The sequence below is a fragment of the Schistocerca gregaria genome, chromosome 1 (genome assembly GCF_023897955.1).
Source record: "Schistocerca gregaria isolate iqSchGreg1 chromosome 1, iqSchGreg1.2, whole genome shotgun sequence".
In the NCBI taxonomy this organism is placed as follows: Eukaryota; Metazoa; Arthropoda; class Insecta; order Orthoptera; family Acrididae; genus Schistocerca; species Schistocerca gregaria.
The window spans coordinates 973,212,527-973,236,799 of record NC_064920.1 but is presented as its reverse complement, the minus strand read 5'-3'; the positions used below and the strand labels follow the sequence as shown (position 1 = coordinate 973,236,799).

The window sequence follows — 24,273 nt, the reverse complement described above, 5'->3', positions numbered from 1 at the left end:
CATTTCAGCCTATCTTCTATGCTGCTTCATATGGTCAGTACTGCCTCATGTGTTCCAGGATTTCTGCACAACACAAACTGATCATCCCCGACGTCAGTATAAACTTTTTAATACCAATGATTGTTTATTTTGGAAGTGTTTCTGTCATAAAGTCAGTGTATGCACTATTGGGATTAATAAATAAGCACAATGCCACATGCAATTTATTTTGTACAAATTCAGTAAGTATAAACAAGATGTCACAGTTGAAATGCGACGCCTCAAAGAATTGAGTGTGAGGACGCTGTGCCGGCAGTCGAAGTTGCCAGGTGCTGGCAGCTGACGGAAGTATCCAGAAGTCAAGATGTAAGGGTAGCTAGCCAGCCACACACAGCCCGATGAAGTCGATGGTTACCGCTGCAACACCAGGATATTGTGTCAGTACCGGAGCAACACTTCTTGAAGGCTGCTTACGTAACGCCTTGCTTTTGTTACATGGTATAAGGCAAGAATTTTTAAAGAAAGACACTTTTAAATATAGTCGCTATAGAGAGAGGGAGAGAGGGAGAGAGGGTCAAATTTGGTTCAGATTAGTTTAAAGCACTATGGGACTTAAGTAATATCTTAGGTCATCAGTCCCCTAGACTTAGAACTAAACCTAATTAACCTAAGGATATCGCACACATCCATCCCCGAGGCAGGATTCAAACTTGCCACCGGAGCAGCAGCGCGGTTCCGGACTGAAGTGCCTAGAACCGCTCGGTCGCATAGGCCGGCGTCAAATTTGGGTCGGACAGGTAGTTATTGACGGTCTTTTCAAGTTAGCATGCTGCCAAACACTTCGATCAATTTATAGAAATAACGGAAAACCAAAATGAGGATGGTCCGACTGAAATATTAACCTTCATCTTTCCCAATACAAGTCTAGCACCTTAATGACTGCAAACCACTGCAAAGACTTTGAAGCTCAGTGTGCAGGGCATCCCACCTAAAAGTCTCCACACACATATTCTCTGATCTTTCTGTAGATATTTGCAATTTTGTTTTTGCAGTGTGGAGCTGGAGACAGGCCAACGAAATGCGGCTCATCATGTCTTTCATGAGACGCCCGTTGTCAACGGAAGACGTCAATTTGTTTCCCATTACAAACAAAATGATTTTTAAAGCGGAAATTCACGTGCCCATTCGATAGAGCGGACCCACATTAGCCTATAGCGACATTCGTTTTATCAATATGCATAGACGGGAAGAGTAAAACACGAAGAATAACTAGTACTCCAGCAGCGACCGAGCAGTGCTGCTACTGTCTGGCGGTCAGGGTCAAGGTAGTGTCGTCATTGGTGGAGTACTGGCTGTTCCTCGTGTTTTACTGGCTATTCTTCGTCCCTTTAATACATACCGATAAAACAAATGTCGCAATAGACTAATGTGGGTCCGCTATATTGTATAAGAGCGCAAAATTCCGCTTTAAAAATCATTTTGTTTTGAAAGTGAAACAAACTGACGCCTTTTGCTGACAATGGCCGTCGTATAAAAGACGTGATGATTAATACAGGGTGGTCAATTGATAGTGACTGTGCCAAATATCTCACGAAATAATCATCAAACGAAAAAACTACAAAGAACGAAACTCGCCTAGCTTGAAGGGGGAAACCAGATGGCGCTATGGTTGGCCCGAATTTATTACATATTCGTGTAGTACATAAAAAAATATGAATATTTTAGTTGGACCACTTTTTTCGTTTTGTGATAGATGGCGCTGTAATAGTCACAAACGTATAAGTACGTGGTAGCACGTAACATTCCACCAGTGCGGACGGTATTTGCTTCGTGATACATTACCCGTGTTAAAATTGACCGTTTACCAATTGCGTAAAAGGTCGATATCTTGTTGATGTATGGCTATTGGGATCAAAATGCCCTACGGGCGTGTGGCGTGTGCTATGTATGCTTCTCGGTATCGTGGACGACATCATCCCACTGTCTGGACCGTTCGCTGGATAGTTACGTTATTTAAGGAAATAGGAAGTGTTCAGCCACATGTGAAACGTCAACCACGACCTGCAACAAATTATGATGCCCAAGTGGGTGTTTTAGCTGCTGTCGCGACTAATGCGCACGTCAGTAGCAGACAAAATGCACGACAATCGGAAATCTCAAAAACGTCGGTGTTGAGAATCCTACATCAACGTCTATTGCACCCGTACCATATTTCTATGCATCAGGAATTGCATGGCGACGGCTGTGAACGTCGTGTACAGTTCTGCCACTGGGCACAAGAGAAATTACGGGACGATGACACATTTTTTGCACGCGTTCTATTTAGCGACGAAGCGTCATTCACCAACAACGGTAACGTAAACCGGCATAATACGCACTATTGGGCAACGGAAAATCCACGATGGCTGCCACAAGTGGAACATCAGCGATCTTGGGGTGCGGCATTATGGGAGGAAGGATAATCGGAACCCATTTTATCGATGGCAATCTAAATGGTGCAATGTATGCTGATTTCTTACGAAATGTTCTACCGATGTTACTACCAGATGTTTCACAGCATGACAGATTGGCGATATACTTCCGACATGATGGATGTCCGGCACATAGCTCGCGTGCGGTTGAAGCGGTACTGAGTAGCATATTTCATGACAGGTGAATTGGTCGTCGAAGCACCATGCCACAGCCCGCACGTTCACCGGATCTGATGTTCCCGGATTTCTTTCTGTGGGGCAAGTTGAAGGATATTTGCTATCGTGATCCACCGACAACGCCTGACAACATGCGTCAACACATTGTTAATGCATGTGCAAACACTACGGAAGGCGAACTACTCGCTGTTGAGAGGAATGTCGTTACACGTATTGCCAAATGCATTGAGGTTGACGGACATAATTTTGAGCATTTATTGCATTAATGTGATATTTACAGGTAATCACGCTGTAACAGCATGCGTTTTGAGAAATGATAAGTTCAGAAAGGTACATGTATCACACTGGAACAACCAAAATAAAGTGTTCAAACGTACCTACGTTGTGTATTTTACTTTAAAAACCTACCTGCTACCAACTGTCGTCTAAAATTGTGAGCCATATGTTTGTGGCTATTACAACGCCATATATCACAAAGCGAAAAAAGTAGTCCAACCAAAACATTCATATTTCTTTACGTACTACACGAATATGTAATAAAAAATGGTGGTTCCTATTTAAAAAAAACGCAGTTGATATCCGTTTGACCTATGGCAGCGCCATCTAGTGGGCCAACCATAGCTTCAACTGGTTTCCCTTTAAGCTACAGAAGTTTCGTTCTTTGAAGCTTTTTCGTTTGACGCTTACTTCATGAGATATTTGGCCCGGTCACGATCAATGGAACACCCTGTATTGGTTTGGGCTGACTCCAGGTACACGCTACAAAAACGAAACTGGAAATACGTGCCGTAGCCTATTAGAAAGTCTTTGCATCAGGCGTCTAGAGCAAATAATCCCCTTCAAGGGAAACAAATTTTGTCAGAGACAAAATGGTAGCTGACACACACTAGCGATGTTAAAGAGTCCTTTAGTATTCATCAGCCCTAGAATGACAAGATTTCGCTAGCTAGGAGGGGCCTTGGTAAACGGGTGTAACTGCACACCACCTACCCCAGTAGACAGAGTGATTTCGGACAAGGAACTTTAACAACGAGTGTCTCTAAGATGAGATTTATGCCGAACTAAAATACCGGCATCGGTTTTAACCGGCCGGTTTCCGCCATCCCTAAATGAAGCCCGGCGCCGAGCGCGTGCGCTGTGTACTGCACTCACGGTGGCCGCAGCGGTTGGCGCACTCGAGGATCTGCGGGTTGTTGTAGGTGACGCCGTCGGAGCCGCAGACGGGGTTGTACTGCGGCGGCGCCGGGCAGTCGCAGCCGGCCACGCGGCCGAAGCTGTCCACCGGGACGCCGCCACCCGCCCCCGCCGCCCCCGCCGCCGCCGCTGTCGTGCTGGTCGTCGTGGGCGGCGTGGGTCGCGGCCGGGGCCGCACCTGCGGCCGCTGCGTCGGCTCCTGGTCCTGGTTCAGCCACCAGGGCGAGCCGTCCCACTGGTTCCAGAACTGCGCGTCTGACACGCTCGCCGACGCTGCAGACAAACCGCTGCTTACTAGGAGCCACCCGTCAATTCGCCTTATCGCACAAGCCTGCCCGCTGTTTGCTATTTGATATGCTTAGATTAGAGATCAGATTACATTAGTACTTGTTCCACAGGTCATCAACACGCCACTTCGTAATGTTGTGTGACTTACCAGAAAAGGTTTCTTCCCTTGCCATCATTAATACACTCCTGGAAATTGAAATAAGAACACCGTGAATTCATTGTCCCAGGAAGGGGAAACTTTATTGACACATTCCTGGGGTCAGATACATCACATGATCACACTGACAGAACCACAGGCACATAGACACAGGCAACAGAGCATGCACAATGTCGGCACTAGTACAGTGTATATCCACCTTTCGCAGCAATGCAGGCTGCTATTCTCCCATGGAGACGATCGTAGAGATGCTGGATGTAGTCCTGTGGAACGGCTTGCCATGCCATTTCCACCTGGCACCTCAGTTGGACCAGCGTTCGTGCTGGACGTGCAGACCGCGTGAGACGACGCTTCATCCAGTCCCAAACATGCGCAATGGGGGACAGATCCGGAGATCTTGCTGGCCAGGGTAGTTGACTTACACCTTCTAGAACACGTTGGGTGGCACGGGATACATGCGGACGTGCATTGTCCTGTTGGAACAGCAAGTTCCCTTGCCGGTCTAGAAATGGTAGAACGATGGGTTCGATGACGGTATGGATGTACCGTGCACTATTCAGTGTCCCCTCGACGATCACCAGAGGTGTACGGCCAGTGTAGGAGATCGCTCCCCACACCATGATGCCGGGTGTTGGCCCTGTGTGCCTCGGTCGTATGCAGTCCTGATTCTGGCGCTCACCTGCACGGCGCCAAACACAGATACGACCATCATTGGCACCAAGGCAGAAGCGACTCTCATCGCTGAAGACGACACGTCTCCATTCGTCCCTCCATTCACGCCTGTCGCGACACCACTGGAGGCGAGCTGCACGATGTTGGGGCGTGAGCGGAAGACGGCCTAACGGTGTGCGGGACCGTAGCCCAGCTTCATGGAGACGGTTGCGAATGGTCCTCGCCGATAGCCCAGGAGCAACAGTGTCCCTAATTTGCTGGGAAGTGGCGGTGCGGTCCCCTACGGCACTGCGTAGGATCCTACGGTCTTGGCGTGCATCCGTGCGTCGCTGCGGTCCGGTCCCAGGTCGTCGGGCACGTGCACCTTCCGACGACCACTGGCGACAACATCGATGTACTGTGGAGTCCTCACGCCCCACGTGTTGAGCAATTCGGCGGTACGTCCACCCGGCCTCCCGCATGCCCACTATACGCCCTCGCTCAAAGTCCATCAACACTTACGGTTCACGTCCACGCTGTCGCGGCATGCTACCAGTGTTAAAGACTGCGATGGAGCTCCGTATGCCACGGCAAACTGGCTGACACTGACGGCGGCGGTGCACAAATGCTGCGCAGCTAGCGCCATTCGACGGCCAACACCGCGGTTCCTGGTGTGTCCGCTGTGCCGTGCGTGTGATCATTGCTTGTACAGTCCTCTCGCAGTGTCCGGAGCAAGTATGGTGGGTCTGACACACCGGTGTCAATGTGTTCTTTTTTCCATTTCCAGGAGTGTATTTCTTTATTTATGTTTTTATTTTTAGTTGTAAGATAAGTAATTTACATCAAAAAATTCATTTTTGTGTAGAAGCAATTCTTATTCAGAAAGTCTTTCAATTTGATTTTAAATGTTGGTTCACTGTCTTACAGACTGTTTGGTAAGTGACCAAAGATCTTTGTGGCAGCGTAACACGCCTCTTTGTGTGCCAAAGTTAGATGTAACCCAAAGCTGTGAAAATCAGGCTTTTGCCTAGTATTGTAGCGATGCTATTGCTATTGCTTTTTAATTGAGATGCGTTATTAACAAAAAAATTCGTAAGCACTCAAGCTTCGCCGAGCGGCTCCTCACTTGCCAGCAATAAAAAAATGTCTGTCTCAAAATTTCGTCAAGCGAGTACATCCCGCGTTCTGAGAATTCGCGCCAGTTCAGGTCACCCAACTTGAGGGCCGGAACTCAGTCACCGCAGGCGGCCAGAACTGCAGGAACGGTTGCACCTGTCACTCCAGTTATGTTGACCAAAAGGACCTTTTTGTGTACCGTGGAGGTGCACCGTAGCTCATGGACCGAGTCTTTAAAAAACCTGGGCAGCAGCTCTCCTGCCCATCCCGTTGCAGTTTCTAGAGGTGTAAACTTCGCAAGATTGAATGTAGAGCAGTTAACGTCTTTGGTGGCTAGTGCTTCCCGTTACCTTGGGAACAGCCTAGATTAGTCATACGCGTTCACCCGTGATCTTTAGACTCACTACGCACACCGCAGTTATAGTGGTTGCGACTCTACTACCTCTACGTCTGCCGGCCGATGTGGCCTAACGGTTATAGCCGCTACAGTCTGGAACGCGCGGCCGCTACGGTCGCAGGTTCGAGTCCTGCCTCGGGCATGGATGTGTGTGATGTCTTTAGGTTAGTTAGGTTTAATTTGTTCTAAGTTCTAGGAAACTGATGACCTCAGAAGTTAAGTCCCATGGTGCTCAGAGCCATTTGAACCTCTACGTCTGCGCCACAAGATACTGGCGCTGCAGATCTACATATAGCGTGGTAAGCTGTTCTGGCCAACCTTTGTTACTGATACCGTAAGCGTGACACAAGGTTAGCTATTTTTGATACAGTGATATCCGTTATTTCATTTCTGTGCTCTCTCTGGTGACTGCTTTTTATTCTGAATATCGTTTTTTTGCGTGAACTTGCTACTTTCAGCTTGTTCTACAGCAACTCTATTGTTCACCAGTGACTCTGTGAGTGACAATTTACGGAAACTAGTCACAGAGCTACGTCTCTTTTATGTATGCATTTTTGAATATATAGTTCTCCAGATTATCATGACTTTCATTGTCTCTAGGTTTCCTACCGACTCTGTTGTAAATCAGTTCCTTTCTAGGCCATGAAACACCTGCTGTAAGGATCAAAGTTCGACGACTGGAGCAGAAGATCCGCACGTCAGTCATTGGCTAGGGGTCAATTTTAGTCGGTTCAAAAAATGGTTCAAATGGCTCTGAGCACTATGTGACTTAACTACTGAGGTCATCAGTCCCCTAGAACTTAGAACTACTTAAACCTAACTAACCTAAGGACATCACACACATCAATGCCCGAGGCAGGATTCGAACCTGCGACCGTAGCGGTCGCGCACTTCCAGACTGTAGCGTCTAGAACCGCTAGGACACTCCGGCCGGCGGTCCGTCGACAATCACGGAGCGTGGCTGTAAAAAATCACTTGAAATCATAGCAACGATTCACCCGAAAGTTCCACAGCGCTGCCAGCAGTTCAGCTAATACTATTAATGTGCTTAAGAAGAAAAAAAATGGGGTACGGTGGTCGAGCAGCTCTTCATAAGCCACAAATTCCTGTGTTCAGTGTTCGGTGTCCACCAGTGACAAGTGTATCATCAGGAGTGCCCCAGGGAAGTCTGATAGGACAGCTGCTATTCTCTACATACACTGAAGCGCCAAATAAACTTATATAGGAACGCGTATTCAAATACAGATATATGTAAAACAGGCGGAATGTGGCGCTGCGGCCGGCAACGCCTATACAAGACAACCAGTGTATGGGCAGTTTTTACATCGGTTACTGCTACTACAATAGCAGGTTATTAAGATTTAAGTGAGTTTGAACGTGGTGTTACAGTCGGCGCACGAGCGATGGGACACAGCATCTCTAGGTAGGGATGAAGTGGAGGTTTTCCCGTACGACCATTTCATGAGTGCACCGTGAATACCAGAAATCCGGTAAAACATCAAATCTCCGACATCGCTGGGGCGGTAAAAAGATCTTGCAAGAAAAGGGATCGATGACAACTGAAAAGAATCGTTGAGCGTGACAGAAATGCAACCCTTCCGCACATCGCTGCAGATTTCTATGCTAGGCCATCAACAAGTGTCAGCGTGCGAACCATTCAACGAAACATCACCGATACGGGCTTTCAGAGCCGAAGGCCCACTCTTGTACCCTTGATGACTCGACGGCACGACGCTTTACGCCTCGTCTGGGCACATCAACACCGACGTTGGACTGTTGATGACTGGAAACATGTTGCCTGGTCGAACGAGTCTCGTATCAAATTGTATCGAGTGGATGGACGTGTACGGGTATGGAGACAACCTCATGAATCCATGGACCCTGCGTGTCAGCAGAGGACTGCTCAAACTGGTGGAGGCTCTGTAATAGTGTGGGGTGTGTGCAGTTGGAGTGATATGGGACCCCTGATACGTCTAGATACGACTCTGTCAGGTTAAACGAACGTAAGCATCCTGTCTTATCACCTGCATCCATTCGTGTTCATTGTGCATTCCGACGGACTTGGGCAATTCCAGCAGGATAATACGACACCCACTCTTCTCAGTTTAAACACTTCCTCTGCCCACCGAACTCCCCGAACATGAACATAATTGAGCATGTCTGGGATGCCTTACAAAGTGTTGTTCTGAAGAGATCTCCACCCCGTCGTACTCTTACGGATTTATGGACAGCCCTGCAGTATTCATGATGTCCATGCCCTCCAGCACAACTTCAGACATTAGCCGAGTCCATGCCACGTCGTACTGCGGCATTTCTGCGTGCTCATGAGGGCCCTACACGATATTAGGCAGGTGTACCAGATTCTTCGGTTCTTCAATGTTCATAAATGATCTGACGGAGAGGGTGACAGCAATCTGTGGTTGTTTGTTGGTGATGCTCTGGTGAACGGGAAAGAATCTTCGTTGAGTGACTGTAGGAGGATACAAGATGATAAAGACTAAATTTATAGCTGGCGTACTAAATGACAGCTAGCTCTAAATGTACAGTTAAACGTAAGATAATGCAGATGAGCAGGAAAAACAATCGCTATCTGTTCGAATGCATCATCAGTAGAGTGCCGGTTGACACAGTTGCATAGATTAAATATGTGGGTGTAACATTGCAAAGTGATATCGAACGGAACGAGCATTTAAGAACTGTAGTAGGGAAGGCAAATTGTCGACTCCGTTTAGTTGGGAGAACTTTAGGAAAGTGCTTTCATCTGTAAACGAGACCATGCATGGAACACTAGAGCGACCCGTTGTATTCGAGTGCTGCTCGAGTGTTTGGGATCTCCACCAGGTCGAATTAAGAGGAAACTTCGTAGTAATCCAGAGACGGGCCACTAGATTTATTACCAGTGGTTTGGATAACACGCAAGTATTACGGGGAAGCTTCAGCACCTGCCGGAAAAAATTTGGAGAATCGGCTTTTGATGTTGACTGCAGAACGATTCTAGAGCCACGAACGTACATTTCATGAAAGGACCAGGAACATAAGCTGAGAAAAATTAGGGTTCGTGTGCGAGAAAGAAAAAAAAAACAGTCGTTCTTCCCTCGCTCTATTTGCGAGGAAGTGATTAATAGTGGTACAAGGTACCCCTCCGCCATGCACCATACAGTGGATTGCAGAGTATCTGAGTACATGTATATGTAGATTGAGGCGACGTTCTAGGTGGTGCGAACAGCGACGCCACTGGAAAGTGAATGACTGGAAAAGACGGACTTGGAGTGATTAACCAATAAAACCAGCGGTAACCGGATGGATGGGCTTAGGTTTCGCAAATGCACGTAGAACGTTACCCACCATCTTGTATAGCGCCAACTCAATTACACAGAAGGTGGAGTTACCATATGGGGGTATTTTTGTTGGTTACTGTGTCATCCCCTTATTAGGCTAAGAAAATGCTATATAAGCAAGGATATGAACACATGTGCACTCCTTACAGTAGAGGGACAGTTCAGAGATGATTGTATCAGTGGTGATACATCCCGTCACTAAGCAGTAATTGTGAGACAATAGTTTGTGGACAACAACATTCCTGAAATGGGCTGACCAACCCTGAGTCCCGACCAGATCTCAATGGAATACCTTTGGGATCAGTTAGCACGTCTCCCTCTTTTCAGATCCCATTGTCGAGTATACTTCCTTCTCTAGTTTCGGCTCTTCACGAAGAATGGGTTTCCATTCCTCCACAGACATTCAGATATCTCACTGACAGTTGCTTAGCAGAGTTCAAGCCATCATAGAGGCAAACGTTGGTCACATGCTCAATGTTAATGTCCGCTACTAGGTGTCGCGATACGTTTGATCAGATAGCGTAGGGTACAGGAATTTGATAAAAGTCTAGGGTGTGGCTTCGTAACATATAATTACTGGGTTCATTCTCTACGCTATTATTGTCGCCAGGGCCGGTTTCCAGTTCCCAGTGGAGGGAGGTTTTCCCAGCCCGGAGACAATACGTGAGTCTCCGTGCAATTGTTCTAAGTGTGTTGTAGTTGGGGAATAGTGCGCTGGCTTAAAATTCGGACACTTATTTCCCAGAAGCTGTTGGAAAAACGCTTTGAACACCCTCGGCGAAAAACACTCCGTACTGACTTGCGCTAGTAGTGGGAGCGAGAAATGGCTGAAGTTCTGTTCCTGAGGCTGAGTGGCTGAAAGAGTTAAAGGTTCAACAAAATTTCAAGGAGTGGCTGTGAGCTCGCAAAACCCCGCAGCTGATCGACAGCTTGTAACCGCTGGGCAGCCATTCGTAAACTGCTCACCACAGTAGTGTCAGGTTCCAACTTCAGCCGTGCCTTTTGAGGCGAAAAGCTGCCGCGAATTTAACGGAGATGTACCTCAGGTCCGACTGTGGAAGACAATGAACATCGTTCCAACTTGTAGGGTACCCCAGTTAATTAGGAAATGAGGAAAATGGGCAGTTCACACAACTCTAATAAGACACCTTAAAGTTTAACACTAGGATATGTCCTAGAATTTACATACAGCAGGGAGTAGCGTTCACTGACGACATAAACTACTAGAATTTTCATACAGCAGGGAGTAGCGTTCACTGACAACATAAGCTACTGACATACAAGAATTTTAATAAGTGAATGTCGCTTGGGATTAGCTGAGCCGTCTAAGGCGCTGGTCCCGGCGGAGGTTCGAGTCCTCCCTCGGGCATGGGTGTGTGTGTTTGTTCTTATGATAATTTCGGTTAAATAGTGTGTAAGCTTAGGGACTGATGACCTTAGCAGGTAAGTCCCATAAGATTTCACACACATTAGAACATTTTTTAATAAGTGAATACAGGAACCAACGTAATTATCAGACGAACTTGAACGACACCTGGATATAAAGCGCCGGAAAAAGTTGAATCCCTATGAGAAATCTAATGTATTACAAATAGAGCTGAACCCATGAGACAGCGATTGAGATGACGATAGATGGTCATTGAAATGACCGCTTGTAGAAAAGCTTAGTCTCACGCAACAACGCTATGTAGTTCGCGCTTCTACTATGAAAGGTGACGAGTATATACGATAGACATTTCTGACCTCTGTTCAACAGACTGAGCAGACTATTAACAGGTTATTTTACTTTTTATTATTCTGATGATGGAAGCTTGACTTCCTAAACGCGTCAATCTTAGTATTTTACACTATAAACAAGTGGTTGAGTCGATATATTTTTTAACATTGACATTCGCAACCACGACCTCTCATCCAGTAGGGATAAAATCAATAAGAAGACAAACTTTTTTAACCTGACCGAAGGTGGTCGGGAGTATACCTGTGCGTGTCGGACTCGTCTTGATACAACCGGTGGTCCGAAAACCTGACAAAACAGGGTTTGAGACAGCTGCGCTCTGGCGTTTCATGGCGTTGGAACGTCCGCGAGCAGGCACGCTTCCGACCTCAAGAAATAGGACTCATACCAATTCCAGGGAGGAGCAGTGGTCGAGGACTACCTGCCGGGACTTAGAGAACAGAAAACATCTTTTGTCCCCAGAGGTTTCCCAACCTGCCTTGACTACGCCTCCTCAAGGAAATAGAAGTGCTATTTCAATTTTTGTCTGAATTTATTGGTTGTCGCCATCTTAAGATGTTAGTCAATTCTCTCAAAATGGTCGCATCCGACGTTAGATTCCGGAATACTGTTCCTCATCACGTCAGGAATCAATATATTACGCGCTCTTCAATTTTTAATCAGAGGTAAACTGTTATCCAGGATTCGGACACTTCAAAATAAAATTGATAACGTGATAACAAATACACCAATGAACCATTAAGAATATATCCAGAATGGAAAATCATATGTATTGATTATTAATTATTTGGGGTTTGTTTTGTTTGTTACTGGCCTCTGGTGAACACACAAGTGCGTGACCAGACTCAAGATTGGCCTTACTACGCCCGATGCGTTGCAGGAGTCAGGAGGATAGCAGGCGGCTCGTTGGCCCTCGGTGAACGGTCTCATGTACCAGATCGGCAGCGAGAGAGCCTCACGATAAATTAAGTGTTTTTATCAGTAAAGAGTCAACGGCCGTGTCGAGGTTGATGCACCAGTTCCTTCAGATAAGCAACGTCGGGTGCGGGCAGTCCTTAGACAGCCGTTGGTTCGGGTACGCCGCATGCTCCTAACAGCTTTACCACTGCCTTCTCGGCAGTGGAGACAGGAGACGAGATGGCGTAAGATCTTTGTGCCAACGTCCTGGATTATGGCTCAAACGGCTCTGAGCACTATGGGACTTGACATCTGAGGTCATCAATATCCTAGAACTTAGAACTACTTAAACCTAACTAACCTAAGGACATCACACACATACATGCCCGAGGCTGGATTCGAACCTGCGACCGTAGCGGTCGCACGGTTCCAGACTGAAGCACCTAGAACCGTGCGCCCCATAAGCCGGCGTCCTGGATTAATTTTTAAACCTCTCCGCAGTTTTCCAAGAAGGGAGGGTAAGCGACACTGTTGAAGGTGATCTATCAGTAGGATGGGGACGTGAAGCTCGGTGGTCCCCTTGGTGCTATTCGCGAGGAGTAGACCATATGCCGGCACCCAACACTATGAACACTCCGCACTCGCACGCACACACACACACATTACAGTCACCTACATTAACAGATAAACTTCGTCACACAACTCTTAGCGAAAGAAAAGTGCCTTCGAGTACAAATGCTGGGGAATGCCTTTCCACTCAGGCGACTGAACCTCCCTTCGAGGTCTCCCAGCTATTAATGCCACACGTCTCTACTTTACTTATCAGTGAAGAAAACTTTGCTCCCAGTTTCTAGGTTACTCTTACACTTTAGTGTGCAAACATGTACTCGGAAGAAGAGTCAATTAGCTAGCTGGTTTAATAGACGACGAGGGCTTGGCGAGGTCTAATGGAAGTGAATAAATTACATCTATTCACTTGGAAACTAGAAATGTTGCGTTTTGTTAGTGTCCTGTTCCTTTTCACCTTGGAATTCTTGTCCTGTTTTGCTTATCGAGTTGATAATCTGTGGTACCTGCAAGTGGAACTAGAATCTGGTTGGAAGCTATATGGTGGCAGTCTGCGGTGCTCGTTTTCCGATCTAGTGGTCGAATCTGAAGGTCTCTGGAAACTAGTTAGATTGTTACAGGGCACTCATTAGCCGTGTATGACTATAGACCATTTTAACCCTGTCTCGTGATTCAAAGCGAAGCTGTGCGACCCTTATTTAGACTGCTTTAACTGCACAGCACAGGAGAGGGGTCCATAACGTCCATCACATATACAGGGTAGTCATAAAGAGCCTGAAAAGCTTGTAAAGATGTCTAGGGTAGATTGTATTGAGAAATACTTGTTAAGAAAGCAGTTCGATATGTTGCGCCGTTTCCAACTTAATTAGCATTGAAGTTACCCAGTCAGGCCGTCGAGGGCGCAAATTCTAGCGACTCGCCAGAGATGGTGTCGCAAACGAGTCTTCGTTTGGTTTCCTAAAACCGAGCAAGAGAATGATACTGAAATTGGACATAGATCGGAAGTAGGGACCGATCCTGAACCAAATGCTGACCAGTCTCGAGCGCTGTTATATACGCTATGAGAACAAGTGACACCAATCGTAGCGGGCGGGCCGCTTCAGTTTCTTCGGGCAACGACCTGATAGGCTAACTTCTATGCCAGTTGTCTCGGAAAAGGCGCAACGTATCGATTTCTTTTCTTAGCAATTATTTCTCGTCACAACCTACCGTACAATACCCTTACAAGTTTTCCAGTCTGCAACTAACCATACTCTAAATCGAGTCACATGGGAAAAAAGTAAATAAACTGTTTGCATCTCAAAAGTAATCCCAAAGCTGTTAATAAATTTATCCTTCTGTGAAAACGGTCAGTGTCTTAATGGAAAAATATTAACGTTCCCTAAGAAACCATTATTGTACGTAGGTGTGCTCCTATTCGCCCGAAGCAAATCGACGGCCTCGAACGTCTTACTTCGAGCCTCCAAAAATATAGAAATTGCATGGGGAGAGAGAGGAACTGTATGGTGCATGGGCAAGAACTTCCCAACGAAATTTCTCAAGTGTAAACGAAACAACTGTGGCAACATGTCGGCGGGCAGACCACCTTTCTGAAAAGTCTACATTTAATATCGTGTTGACAGAAATATATTGTCACATCTACAACATATATAAGTGGCAACTTAAATTCTGGTAAACAAAGCAACTATGGTCAAAATACGTCTTCGTTGTTTGGGCCTCATTTTACGAATCACAAATTTTCAAGCTTTGGTAATATGGTATTTAACAACGTGTCCAAGTGGCAACATAAATTGTGGTAAACAAAGCAACTTTGTTCAGAAACCATCTGTATTGTTTGGGCCTCATTATACGAATTACAAATATTTCATGATTTGTTATTAAAGTATCTAATATATCATCTATCTTACCATTTTGTCTATACCACGAATTGCGGAAGAAGGAAATTTATCGATTTCTACCACATACCTTGGCGTCATTTTCACAACAATAGGAGGAACGGGTAAAGCATAAGCGAAAATAAAACAGAAACGATTTTCTCACCAGCCTTTCAGTTCCCAGATCAAGCTCGAGTTTTAAAATTGTACAGCAGAATACAAAAATTTTTGCATTAGTTCTGATATAGTTCATTTCATTCTTCTCCAGAAATCTGAAACAACGGATGGAATAGATTCATGCAAGGACATGCCCTAATTGTAAAGCGACTCGTCTCATAATCTAGTGGCACTTTGTGGCCACCATGACAAGAAATGAGGTGCAACGCTAAACTCTAACATCTGTAGATCAAAATACAGTGTATACAGAACACACTAGGAAATAGCACGAAGCAGGAATGTAGGTTAAAGCGTACTACGCATGTCCTCATCATCTAGCCAGTATAATCATGTGACTTACGTATAACATCTTTTGTAGGCAAATTTAATTAAGACTGAGTCTTTAATATTACACCTGTTTACTGTGTTTAAAAACATTTATTTATTAGTAACAATAAAGGCGGATAATAGTTGCTCCTATGGATGCAAATCGAAGTACACCAAATTAAGAAAAGGCATTTTTGATAGTTAATTCCGCAAAGAGCAACGTTGTGATTTGAAAATACTGAGATACAACCTAATAAAGAGTTAATATCGTGAGGACTAATTTCTATGTAACTATACAGCCAGGTATTTCTGAGATAATGGTTGACTACAATAATTATGTTCCGCAGCTCTGGATGTCCTCTCCACAGATATTCTTGCTCTATGGTAAACACGCAGACATACGTTAGTAGGCAGGCAATACCGTATTAAGCACCACTGATGTCACTTTAGAATAGAAATATGGCGGCCAGCGCAAAGGACTTGTAAGCAGCTGTTTATTTACTGATAAAACAGTGGTAAGAAATGGGGTTAGACTGATATAACTGTGTTACCTTTAGAGTTTTGACAAAATGGTTAATAGATGCGTCGTGCTTAACAGTAATTTCTCGTACAGCAGGTGGAAGGTACAAGGAAAGGAACTTGTCACTTTGTAAGAATAGCTAAAAAAATCCTACGTATATTTGCTTTTGTGCTGTATGTAATTCTAAATAATTACATTACAGTTTGTCATATCTGAAATACCGGCATTGATTAAATAGTTTATGTACATTTTAGCGGGTTTAATAACTCTAGAATTAACAGACACAGCTTAATGATGTGTTTCTAACCAGTTTCGATCAATTATGGCTTTTCTTCGAAAAATATGCTCGTTACGAAATTGCTACTGTAGGTAGAATGTGCTATTTGTCGTTCATAACAAATGCCTTTATTCATTTCAGTGTTCTTTCGAAAATTACGGTCGTATGTAAACGTGTGTATATGTAGTATGATATCTTTCACCTAATACAGTTCTACAGTGTATATGTTAACCTCAACTAGTAAGCAAATATTTGCTCAAATACAGAATTTGATTAGCCTCGAAAAGTCTACAATGACATTTTATTTCAGAAAATCGTAATAGTCCCATACACAAACGTGCTCACACCGCCATCTTACCTCACCAAAAGTCAGGTTCCCTAAAAGACGCATTGTTGCCAGTCTAGCATTGTGTGTCTGTGGTTAAACAGCATTGTCTACAGTGAATCTCTTGATTCCTGTCCCTCTGAAAAAAGTGACTGGAAAAACCAGGATAGTTGTTGGCTTCTATTTTCACATTTAACAGAACAACTTTCGATGCATGGGTAAATGAAACTACACTCCTGGAAATTGAAATAAGAAAACCGTGAATTCATTGTCCCAGGAAGGGGAAACTTTATTGACACATTCCTGGGGTCAGATACATCACATGATCACACTGACAGAACCACAGGCACATAGACACAGGCAACAGAGCATGCACAATGTCAGCACTAGTACAGTGTATATCCACCTTTCGCAGCAATGCAGGCTGCTATTCTCCCATGGAGACGATCGTAGAGATGCTGGATGTAGTTCTGTGGAACGGCTTGCCATGCCATTTCCACCTGGCGCCTCAGTGGGACCGGCGTTCGTGCTGGACGTGCAGACCGCGTGAGACGACGCTTCATCCAGTCCCAAACATGCTCAATGGGGGACAGATCCGGAGATCTTGCTGGCCAGGGTAGTTGACTTACACCTTCTAGAGCACGTTGGGTGGCACGGGATACATGCGGACGTGCATTGTCCTGTTGGAACAGCAAGTTCCCTTGCCGGTCTAGGAATGGTAGAACGATGGGTTCGACGACGGTTTGGATGTACCGTGCACTATTCAGTGTCCCCTCGACAATCACCAGAGGTGTATGGCCAGTGTAGGAGATCGCTCCCCACACCATGTTGCCGGGTGTTGGCCCTGTGTGCCTCGGTCGTATGCAGTCCTGATTGTGGCGCTCACCTGCACGGCGCCAAACGCGCATACGACCATCATTGGCACCAAGGCAGAAGCGACTCTCATCGCTGAAGACGACACGTCTCCATTCGTCCCTCCATTCACGCCTGTCGCGACACCACTGGAGGCGGGCTGCACGATGTTGGGGCGTGAGCGGAAGACGGCCTAATGGTGTGCGGGACCGTAGCCCAGCTTCATGGAGACGGTTGCGAATGGTCCTCGCCGATACCCCAGGAGCAACAGTGTCCCTAATTTGCTGGGAAGTGGCGGTGCGGTCCCCTACGGCACTGCGTAGGATCCTACGGTCTTGGCGTGCATCCGTGCTTCGCTGCGGTCAGGTCCCAGGTCGACGGGCACGTGCACCTTCCGCCGACCACTGGCGACAACATCGATGTACTGTGGAGACCTCACGCCCCACGTGTTGAGCAATTCGGCGGTACGTCCACCCGGCCTCCCACATGCCCACTATACGCCCTCGCTCAAAGTCCGCCAACTGCACATACGGTTCACGTCCACGCTGTCGCGGCATGCTATCAGTGTTAAAGACTGCGATGGAGCTCCATATGCCACGGCAAACTGGCTGACACTGACGGCGGCGGTGCACAAATGCTGCGCAGCTAGCGCCATTCGACGGCCAACACCGCGGTTCCTGGTGTGTGCGCTGTGCCGTGCGTGTGATCATTGCTTGTACAGCCCTCTCGCAGTGTCCGGAGCAAGTATGGTGGGTCTGACACACCGGTGTCAATGTGTTCTTTTTTCCATTTCCAGAAGTGTATTATAGACCTTAATGTTGTATAACACTCGTAACAACCGCGTTCTTTCTTTACGGCACAATTGAAATATGTGGAAATGCCGATTGTGAATAAGTATACTCGTATTCGTGGAGGGGAAATATAAGTCGAAAAGTTACGTTTTTGGAGCTGATGAGAGGACAGAAAAGTGTAGTGAACTTCTACCAATAAACGATAAGAAAATTTGTCATATTCTGCAGAATACAATATTACTGTAAGGACCTTGGCTTACTTTATGGCTGTATAGTGTAATACCAATAAACTGTTTTTAAAACTGGTGACTGTGGGTTTTGCAGAAGAGCTCATTCTTGAGTGAACTAATTAAGCACTTATTCCCGCCTCATATAGACGGATATACTGTTGTTGAATCCTAGTATTGCATAACAGTGGTTTCTGTTGTCTACGAGTCGCACAGATCCTCAAAATAAATTTCTGACGAATTTATTGCAAACGCTGGTACCTAGTCGAGCAAATGCAACATTTAACGTTGAGCTAGCGCATAGAGTTCTTTATATCGATGACGTACAGTCTCGCCAGCCGTTCTAGTGAACAATTCAAACTGATGTTAGATTGGTTTGGGCATTCAGACTAATTAAGCAATTCTGTAACCTAAACTAGATAGTTAATAGCTATCGAATTAATTTTCGCCGTTCGTTTATAAACTCAAGTTTCTGTTTAGGTGGGTCATTTCATGGAATAGATAGTAACAAGTACAAAACCAAAAATGCAACTACCCACTGCTTCATACACATGCTATCGGACTGTTGCCTGGGACAATAGACGACTGTGTCTAAATACTGTACCTTAAATAGTTGCAATCCGAAGGTTCTGTTAAAAGTTTTCGGGAATTTTTACTATGTTTTAAGACAAAAGGAGAAAAACTAAACACACCTCACATTAATTTTTTGGTAACTCCTCTGACTCAATATCATTTCGCCAGGTAATTAGCTGGGATGTTCTGAGGCTCTATAACTGACCTGATTTCCAGCAGTCCGCTAAACCTTTTGGAGTAAAAAAAATGTATATATATATGTAAATTATTGAACAGTATTTCTCTATATAAACTTAATGGCTGTGTGTAGTTACAACAGTAACTAATTAATTTGTGCGTACAACTTGCAGTTATAAAAGGAGCGTATACAATCTACAGTTTCTCGTAACACATTCCAATACTTGCTCAAATACGAAAAGGTATATGCCAATTCTGACTGACATGGACATTGATGACGCACGACAAATTTTTAGACCTGTAGTGTATCTGGAAAATCTTAAGAAGTAGTAATAATACTTGCTTACTGAGTTTGATTTCTGAACACTTCAAGCTCTAGCGTGGTATGTGCTTTGGTTCTCTGCAGTTTCTACGGTTGGTAACGTTCACTTTATTACGTAAGATCTGTTGCTGGTACGGTGTGGAGGGGACGAGTAGAGCCTCCATTTTGTCGAGTCGATCAGTTTCTTTATCTTCTATTTCCCATTCGATAAGAATTTAAGGAAAATTGAAGCCACGTGTTTGAGATCTGACACTTAACGTAAACTGTCTTATTTAGTTCATTTGTTACCCTGTTCGTAACACATTTGGTTGATAGTCTTACAGAAAGTCAGTGCAGACGTTGTTTCTTGCCGAACTTGTCGACTAGTGTTCATTTGCTTAAAGCTCTGTTGATGCACAGGTATGCCAAAATGAAAGCGTCATCAGTAACACTTGAAAATGGCACAGAAGCCGAAACTGTGCTGTAACGATTTTGATAAATTTTTAATTTTGATAAACGTTTACAGCCACGGTGGTGCCATGGCTTGAACTTTCAGTCAGTTCTGGCAGTAACAGAAGTTTATAGCTCGAAACTTTGGTATACGAACTTTTCTTTCCACGAGAAGCGCAAACACGCACGTGATCCTGCTTCACAGTCGTTGCGGTCTGGTATGATTAGGTGCACGGTTAACATGATGATTAACTGATATTACAACAGGAACAAGACAACACAAAAACCAGTGTCTAGTATACCACTCTCCACACCTCCTGTGACAATTCGTTAACAATTTTGTTATAATCTCTTCATGCACACACGATAATACGGAACTAAATTCACATATCTGTCGATAAGCGTTGTTTAATGAAGGAGGCTTCGGTCACAGCCCAGCCCAGCAGTGCTTTCGCCCCACCTGAAGACGGCGATCATTTGCGCAGATGAGATATTGTGGAAACTTCACAGCGGCATCCGACGCCTCGCCCGAGAAGCATAGCTACAGTAACACTATATTTGCTGTATGAGAAATCGTATATTTCTGGAGCAGGCGTAAAGCACAATAAGCCTAGGATGGCACAAACGATTTTTCCGAGAGACCATAATTTTTGTGACCGCTGTATTCAACACTCAAGTTCATTAAATTTAATAATCCAACTTAACTCACTGGCGAACATTTTGAGTGGGCTTTAGCGCTCATTAGTTACTGTCAGATTTCAAACAGCTCACGACAAAAACGAGTACTCGACAAAAAACATCAAAAAAGTACCTTCTTATTTCTTGTTGTATAACGAACTGTGGGTCCCCCTGTAAAAGGCTGGATAAATCAGTTCAAAAGTCGGAAGAAGGGAAAGGCGTACTAGGACTACGCCTAGGAAAGCACTGTGGTGTTACAAACAGACTTCGGATTGACATCTTTTAATGAAATGTTGTTCGATGACGTTAGTTTCAAAAGTGCGTGTAGGGCTCGCTCATTGAGGGTTCCGAACGACTTAATTATGCCTATTGTCGATATCGATACTGACAAGATATTGGTCCCGGGAACTCCAACAACCTACCAAAATCTCTACAGTAGTTCCTGAGACTAGCGCAGACTTACAAAAAGAAGGAGCAGAGGACTTCAGTTTAGGTATGTAGAGAGAGAAAATTCAAGAAAACATATCTTATTCACTTACGACAACATTTCATGTATGCATGCCGTAATGTTCGTCTATTATGCTTTTGGCGGACGATCAATGCAACTGCATGTTCAAATGGCAAAAAAAATTTTTTATGTCTCAGGTTTCTTAGTTTACTTGTGATGTCAAACGTCGCTTCTTACTTAATTTCATGATTCTAGGTGAACAGGGAGTACGTAGCAGATTTTCAGAGTGAGTTTGCAAGTATCAAAACACATGTGACATAAATGACCGTATTTTTTGGCTGCGTTGACTTAGAGGCTTACAATCTCGACACCTCCAAGGGACTACAGACCTAAATATGAGACATAAATGGAACTTGATGTGTTTACCCGTTCCTGAGAAAAAGTGTTCTTAACAGTCGGACCATCAGACAGACAAATGGACAAAAAGCCATCCTATAAGGGTCCGTTTTTAAGGACTGAAGAGCGGAACCCTAAAAAAAGTTCGTTCATTGCAAAAGTGAAAATGGTTCATCCCTAACGATAATTATTACACGCTAAACAATGCCGTTCTCTTAGAAACAGCTCCATAAATCTGCAGCCCTCAAAGCTAAGGTTCATGATCTACACCTACATCTACTTCCATACTCCGCAAGCCACCTGACGGTGTGTGGCGGAGGGTACCCTGAGTACCTCTATCGGTTCTCCCTTCTATTCCAGCCCAGTATTGTTCGTGGAAAGAAGGACTGTCGCTATGCTTCTGTGTGGGCTCTAATCTCTCTGATTTTATCCTCATGGTCTCTTCGCGAGACATACCTGTACGTACGAGGGAGCAATATACCCCTTGACTCCTCGGTGAAAGAATGTTCTCGCAACTTCAACAAAAGCCCGTACCGAGCTACTGAGCGTCTCTCCTGCAGAGTCTTCCACTGGAGTTTATCTATCATCTCCGTAACTCTTTCGCGATTACTAAATTATCCTGTAACGAAGCGCGCTGCTCTCCGTTGGATCTTCTCTATCTCTTCTATCAACCCTACCTCGTGCGGATCCCACACTGCTGAGCAGTATTCAAGCAGTGGGCGAACAAGCGTACTGTAACCTACTTCCTTTGTTTTCGCATTGCATTTCCTTAGGGTTCTTCCAATGAATCTCAGTCGGGGCATCTGCTTTACCGATGATCAACTTTATGTGATCATTCAATTTTAAATCACTCCTAATGCGTACTCCCAGATAATTTATGGAATTAACTGCTTCCAGTTGCTTTCTTATGTATTCGCAGCACATTACACTTGTCTACATTGAGATTCAATTGCCATTCCCTGCACCATGCGTCAATTCGCTGCTGATCCTCCTGCATTCGAGTACAATTTTCCATTGTTACAACCTCTCGATATATCACAGCATCATCCGCAAAAAGCCTTAGTGAACTTCCGATGTCATCCACAAGGTCATTTACGTATACTGTGAATAGCAACGCTCCTATGACACTCCCCTGCGGCACACCTGAAATCACTCTTACTTCGGAAGACTTCTCTCCATTGAGAATGACATGCTGCGTTCTGTTATCTAGGAACTCTTCAATCCAATCACACACTTGGTCTGATAGTCCATATGCTCTGTTCATTAAACGACTGTGGGGAATTGTATCGAACGCCTTGCGGAAGTCAAGAAACACGGCATCTACCTGGGAACCCGTGTCCATGGCATTCTGAGTCTCGTGGACGAATAGCGCGAGCTGGGTTTCACACGACCGTCTTTTTCGAAACCCATGATGATTCCTTCAGAGTAGATTTCTAGTCTCCAGAAAAGTCATTGTACCCAAACATAATACGTGTTCCGAAATTCTACAACTGATCGACGTTAGAGATATAGGTCTATAGTTGTGCACATCAGTTCGGCGTCCCTTCTTGAAAACGGGAATGACCTGTGCACTTTTACAATCCTTTGGAACGCTACGCTCTTCTAGAGACCTACGGTACACCGCTGCAAGAAGTGGGCCAAGTTCCTTCGCGCCTGCCACAGCGTATGTCCTACGATGAGTGTTATCGGGGATAAGTACCAGTGTTAACGGCGTGGAGACGCCTCGACTTACCGGCGATGAGCAGCAGCAGGCAGAGAGCGGCTGTCGTCATGTCTGCAGCGTGGTGGGTCCTGCTCCTGGCGCGGAAGCCCTCTGCCCCCTTATATCGCAGACGCCGCCGGCACACGCCTCGCCTCGCGTGTCGACACTTCCCCTCCCGCTGTTCGGCGCCTTCCGATGCTCCTTCTTCTGCTCTGACGCAACGGCTTTTCCTGGTACGGTAGCTGAATCGCTCTGTCTGCGCTTCTTTTACACTCCGTGACCTTGCTGGAGCCTTAATGGAAACGACAGCCGTGCTCCACTGGAGCAATGCCTTCTTGGCCTTCTACGAGGTTGGGAGCATCAATTCTGCAACCCAAAAGTAGTTTTTTAGTTCACATGTTAACGTCTAGTCATAACATACACTACTGGCCATTAAAATTGCAACACCGCGAAGATAACGTGCTACAGATGCGAAATTTAACCGACAGGAAGAAGATGCTGTGATATCGAAATGATTAGCTTTTCAGAGCATTCACACAAGGTTGGCGCCGGTGGCGACACCTAAAATGTGCTGACATGAGGAAAGTTTCCAACCGATTTCTCACACACAAACAGCAGTTGACCGGCGTTGCCTGGTGAAACGTGTTTGTGATGCCTCGTGTAAGGAGGAGAAATGCGGACCATCACGTTTCCGATTTTGATAAAGGTCGGATTGTAGCCTATCGCGATTGCGGTTTATCGTATCGCGACTTTGCTCCTCGCGTTGGTCGAGATCCAATGACTGTTAGCAGAATAAGGAATCGGTGGTTTCAGGAGGGTAATATGGAATGCCGTGCTGGATCCCAACGGCCTCGTATACTAGCAGTCGAGATGACAGGCATCTTATCCGCATGGATGTAACGGATCGTGCAGCCACGTCTCGACCCCTGAGTCAACAGATGGGGACGTTTGCAAGACAACAACCATCTGCACGAACAGTTCGACGTCGTTTGCAGCAGCATGGACTATCAGCTGGAAGACCATGGCTGCAGTTACCCTTGACGCTGCATAACAGACAGGAGCGCCTGCGATGGTGTACTAGACGACGAACCTGGGTGCACGAATGGCAAAACGTGATTTCTTCTGATGAATCCAGGTTCTGTTTACAGCATCATGATGTTCGCATCCGTGTTTGGCGTCATTGGAAGCGTGTATTCGTCATCGCCATACTGGCGTATCACCTAGCATGATAG

General features: G+C 45.4%; 1 protein-coding gene across 1 annotated transcript; it reads right to left on the bottom strand.

Annotated features, from left to right (window-relative positions):
* Positions 1–167: 167 nt before the first annotated feature.
* LOC126276951 (uncharacterized) lies at positions 168–23,183 on the bottom strand. The gene is made up of 3 exons (XM_049977318.1): positions 23,072–23,183; positions 3,780–4,094; positions 168–396 (listed from the first exon to the last, which is right to left on the bottom strand). The coding sequence occupies exons 1-3, from the start codon at positions 23,109–23,111 to the stop codon at positions 356–358; spliced, it is 396 nt and encodes a 131-aa protein (XP_049833275.1). The 5' UTR covers positions 23,112–23,183; the 3' UTR covers positions 168–355.
* Positions 23,184–24,273: the final 1,090 nt, after the last annotated feature.

What these genes read in the sequence shown, in the direction of transcription:
- LOC126276951 (XM_049977318.1), bottom strand. Translation starts at nt 23,111, where the DNA reads ATGACGACAGCCGCTCTCTGCCTGCTGCTGCTCATCGCCG. An exon ending in CCTGCTGCTGCTCATCGCCG is followed by an intron (nt 4,095 to 23,071) that starts GTAAGTCGAGGC and finishes GTTTGTCTGCAG; the next exon opens with CGTCGGCGAGCGTGTCAGAC. An exon ending in CGCCAACCGCTGCGGCCACC is followed by an intron (nt 397 to 3,779) that starts GTGAGTGCAGTA and finishes CTGGTGTTGCAG; the next exon opens with CGGTAACCATCGACTTCATC.